At 43.9% G+C, this 4,892-nt stretch overlaps 1 protein-coding gene across 1 annotated transcript; it reads left to right on the forward strand.

The window, feature by feature from the left end:
* Positions 1–1,025: 1,025 nt before the first annotated feature.
* On the forward strand, positions 1,026–4,626 carry LOC308095681 (5-hydroxytryptamine receptor 3E-like; the record flags this gene model as incomplete). Its single annotated transcript, XM_080442724.1, has 5 exons — positions 1,026–1,194; positions 1,636–1,796; positions 2,266–2,476; positions 3,339–3,527; positions 4,328–4,626. 5 exons carry the CDS (start codon positions 1,026–1,028, stop codon positions 4,624–4,626), a joined length of 1,029 nt encoding a protein of 342 aa, XP_080298850.1.
* Between the last annotated feature and the right edge of the window lie 266 nt (positions 4,627–4,892).

A 4,892-nucleotide genomic window follows, 5' to 3' on the forward strand; every position in this document is an offset into this window, starting at 1 on the left:
TTGGATGTTACTTCATTTCTTTCACTGTGTTCTACATTCTGACAACAATGCAACAGTCCAAAATTCAGTAATGACAATACAAATATTCTGCATTGTCTATGACTTTATTAAAGGAGTAGTTCACCCCAAAAATACTTACTATATACAGTATCAATTACAAACCCCATGAAGCCTTTAATTCAAGGACCTTTTAAAGTTGTTGTCGCATTCCTGACCGGGTCATCAAATGATTGGCTTAGGAATGCGACAAAAACTTACATACTCCATGAATTCAAGGCTCATGGGGTGTGAAATTGATAGAAAGTAAGTAATTGTTTAGGTGAACTACCGGTACTCCTTTAACCCAGCATCCATAACCTATTGCAGGCCTGCTTTGTGTACAGCACAGTAACACTAGTTTGTTGTTTTAGTCCTGGATGAATGAGTTCTTCAACTGGGACCCGGTCCAGTGTGGCACTGACATTATTACTCTACCCAGAACAAAGTTTTGGGTTCCAGATGTAGTGATCAAAGAATTGTGAGTTGTACTACATGATTGTCTCTTAACAAGTAGAGTCGTTCCAATACCGATACCAGTATCGGAAAAGCTGCCGATAGTATACTGCCCAAAAATGCTGGTATCTGTATCAGCGAGTATGCCAGTCTATGCCAATCCGATACCACGTCATTTATAACATGATGTTTTCATTTGCACTGAACAATTATTTTCAGTTGATGTTGCAGTACTGTTTTATACTCTTACTGTACTATTTACATTATTATTCTACTAACTTGTGGCTGCACTTTAACTATTATTATGGAATTGTTATTTATTCAAAGATTGTTCTTTTATTACACATTGCTACTGTATCGGCATGATAGCCTGGCATTGGCCAGTGAACCCACGTGATGAGTTTAGCTAATGCCAAGCTAATGTCCTGATGATGGGTTAAACAAGAGGAATGACTTTAAAAGACTTAACTAAAAGGTCATTCTAGAGCCGTATGACATCAGTCTGCCGTTCTGCTTTGTTCCTGTCTTGCAACATGGACGAGAACAACGCCCCGTCTGTCCCCTACGTGAAGGCCAATCACAACGGCTTGATGGTAGATTCGCTGCCCTTGAGGGTTGTCAGCTCCTGCAACCTTGACATCTACACCTTCCCCTTTGACGTCCAGAACTGCACTCTCACCTTCACTTCCTACATGTACCTCAGTGAGGCGTACCGCTTTGCTCAAGAAGGGCTCCTCCTCAGCACCCAAATGTCACATTCAGTTTTGTCTCAGATACAAATAGTTTTTTGGTTGTTCCCTCACATGTTCTTTGAATACTACTAATAATGGATAATAATGACTTTGTCTTTTCAGGATTCAAATTCAAAAGCATCAAAAGTAGCAGATCTACAAGCTCAAAAGCATCAAAAGTAGCAGATCTACAAGCTCAAAAGACTTCGTGCCGCGCTTTGAGCTTGCAGATCTGCTAACTTCTGATACTTTGTGCTGTAGTATTATCAAGTAGGGCGTTAATTTGCAAAAAAACACGAAAAGTTAAAACGTGGAGGTGAGAGGTTTCTGCCCGACAGGAACACATCATAACTTACCTTTTTCTTCTTATTTCCTTGTATAATCTCTCCTTTGGTCCCTCTTCTCCTCTCAGACAATGAGGTGAGATTGACACTCTGGATACCACTGGAGCGAATTCTGAAGCGTTCCAAGGAGGTGATGACAACCATGGGAGAGTGGGAGCTGATGGACATCACGTGCACTAAAAATGTCGCGGTTGTTTCTCTGGGAGGCATTGATGAGCTTGCATTCCATGTACATTTAAATCTTATATATATTTTTTTTTGCTTTTTTCCCCTCCAATTTAGTCGTTATGCCAATTGATTCCTCCCCAGGGACATTTGTGTGCTGTCACTGCTGTTGTATACTACTGACTCACCTGCCAGCGGGGAGTCCCCACCGGGAGGACGTAGGGCCTTCGTCCTACTCCTCCCGCCCAACACTCCCTCCCGACAGGTGCCGCCCCCAGCCCGTAGGAATACGCGCAGTTACAAATATCACCTTCCCCGCCCGGCTTCCCTTCCCCGAAAACGGGCCAATTGTGTTAGTGTAGACGCTCGCGGTGGTGGGCAGGCACTTTACCACTACGTCACCCGAGCACTTTAAATCTAACATCTTAAACATAGTCTATGCCTGGAATATACCGATAGCAGATATTATGATTTGTAGTAATAATACCCTGAACAGTGAACCTATAGGAATGGTTTGTTCTTGTCCCTTGTAGTTCAAACTGAGACGCAGGGCTACTCTCTACGTGGTGAACCTCCTCCTTCCCAGCTGTTTCCTCATCACGGTGGACCTCTTCAGCTTCCTGCTGCCACCCCAGAGCGCCGACCGCTCCTCCTTCAAGATGACCCTCATCCTGGGCTACACCGTCTTCCTCCTCATGATGAACGACCTGCTGCCGGTCACTGGAGGCAGCGTACCTCTCATAAGTCAGTAGTACAAGCTGTCTCATCAGTGCCCATACCCTAGGTGGGGTTGGTGAAAGGGCCTCTCTGTGTGGAGTTTGCATGTTCTCCCTGTGTCCCCTAGGGTAGGTACCCTCACAAAAACATGCAGTAATTCTGGTCACTATACTGCCTCCCCCTGGTCAGCCGGGGCGCCTGATGGAGGGGAAAGGAACTGGTTGGAATAACGTGTTCCTTCCACGCGCTACGTCCTACCAGGGAAACCCCCCTGTCAGGTGACAAGAAGGTCAGTTGGCTCTCATGCATTGAAGGAGGCAAGAGCTCGACCCTGGCCTCCCATGGTTGGCAGAGGGAAGGTAGTGCCCAGGATTACATAGACAATTGGCACTGGGTGTAAAAAATGGGGTTACAAAATTGTTAGGGTTGCCAACCGCCCCTTGAAATACAGAATCGTCCCTTATTTGAACACTAAAAGACGTGTCCCCTTATTGAACTGATAAGGAACCCACTTTGCTCCTTATTTGTGGGAATCAATCAATCACACACATCTTACAAGTTCAAACAGCTCATATACACATACAGTACGTACAGTATACTATGATAAAGGCTGTCCACCACTTAAAACCTCTAGACTTAGTAAACTGGACCTGAGTTGTCTCTGTACTTCATATAATGTCCTCCTGCATGGAGAATGACTTCCACAAATCACACTGAGTGATTACAGAAGGTTCCTAAATCACTTTGTTAACAATGCTGTCTAGTCTGTTATCACATAGATGTGAGTGTGTGTTGGGAATAGAACCTTTCAGATGTGCTGCATGAGAACATGTTGACTTCCATCACTCCTTCTGCTCTCCTTCTCTCCCTTGTATCTCTCTCTTCCCAGATGTGTTCTTCTGTCTCTGCCTGGCTCTGATGGTGGCCAGCCTACTGGAGACCATCCTCATCACCAATCTCCTGTGTGACTCCAGTTGGAACATCACTCCGGTCCCCCGATGGGTCCAGGTGTTGGTCCTACATATCCTGGGCCCTCTTCTAGGCCTTCCTCCAAAGCCCAAAGAAAAAACTAACTCAGGTATGTGAATAATATGGTATTAGTTATAAGAATATATAAGCTTTATTCTACTATAGCACCCTAACCAAGTCCACATTTCTATATAAATCTGATTATGTTACATCCTCAATGGAAGTTTACGTTTACAAACTCTTCTCATAAAAACAACACAATGCATAGCATCCAATGAAAGGAAATAGCCAAGTACATTTAGCTGAGCATACATGCACTGAATTAGGAGTAGGCCTAATGTACCTGTAACTGCATGTGCCAGAAGGGCCAGATGATGTCAGCTCAGAACTTTTCCGTTTGTATACACCCCGTTCACTCAAAGCTAGTGATATTTACAGTGGTGGACAAAGTACTCAAATGTTTTACTTAAGTAAAAGTATCAATACTGCAATGTAGAAGTACTCTGTAAAATTACTTGAATAAAAGTACAAAAGCATTGGTATCAAAATGTACTCAAAGTACCGAAAGTAAAAGTACTAAAATGTATGAAAATAGCAGATCTTCAAGCTCACAATGCGTCGCATCGTGTGAGCTTGTAGATCGGCTATTTTCAAATAGCCTGGGTATAAAATAGGGCTAAAGTTTTCAAATAATTGTAGTGGAGTAAAAGTATAATATTTGCCTCTGAGGTGTCGTGGAGTAGAAGTAAAAGTATAGACAATTGGAAATACTCCAGTAAAGCAAAAGTACCTAAACATTGTACTTAAGTACAGTACTTGAGTAAATGTACTTAGTTACTTTACACCACTGGATATTTACCTCCCATGACCAGCTACTTTACGCTAATGTCATGTATGCCTGTTTCCTAGAAGTCAATGCCTGCCCTCTGGTGGCAGTGGAGGACAAGGCTGGTGAGAAAGCTCCAGAGGAGAGGGGGCCTGAGGTGGAGGATAAGGTCCTGGAGGAGATGAGGAGGCTGGGTAAAGACCTCCAGGCCATCCGCCTCCAGGTGGACCGGCAGCTGACAGGGAACCAGAGCTCTGAGGAGTGGGTCCAGGTGGGCCTCATCGTTGACCGCCTGCTCTTCATCTTCTACATCATCTTCATAGCAGTCAGCTTCATTACCATCATCTGTATCTGGGCCAGCTCACATGCAGCTGATATGTAGATGACCACTGTTTGTTATACAAGGCCCATTATTGTAGACCAGGGGTCTTCAACATTTCGTAAGCCAAGGACCCCTTAGCTGAGAGAGAGAGATATGAAGCAGGGACCCCCACTACATATTGGATTCATGTTAAATGTGTTTTTAGACATTTAACGACTTAAACCCTCAATACTTTGTAAACTTGACCTTTGGCTCGGTACTTGGTCTGCTCTTCTTTTCCCTGTACAACAAACTTTGCCGAAAATAGCCAATCTAGCGACGCATTG

This window comes from Gymnoscopelus braueri (assembly GCF_963280865.1).
Source record: "Gymnoscopelus braueri genome assembly, chromosome: 11".
Classification (NCBI taxonomy): Eukaryota; Metazoa; Chordata; class Actinopteri; order Myctophiformes; family Myctophidae; genus Gymnoscopelus; species Gymnoscopelus braueri.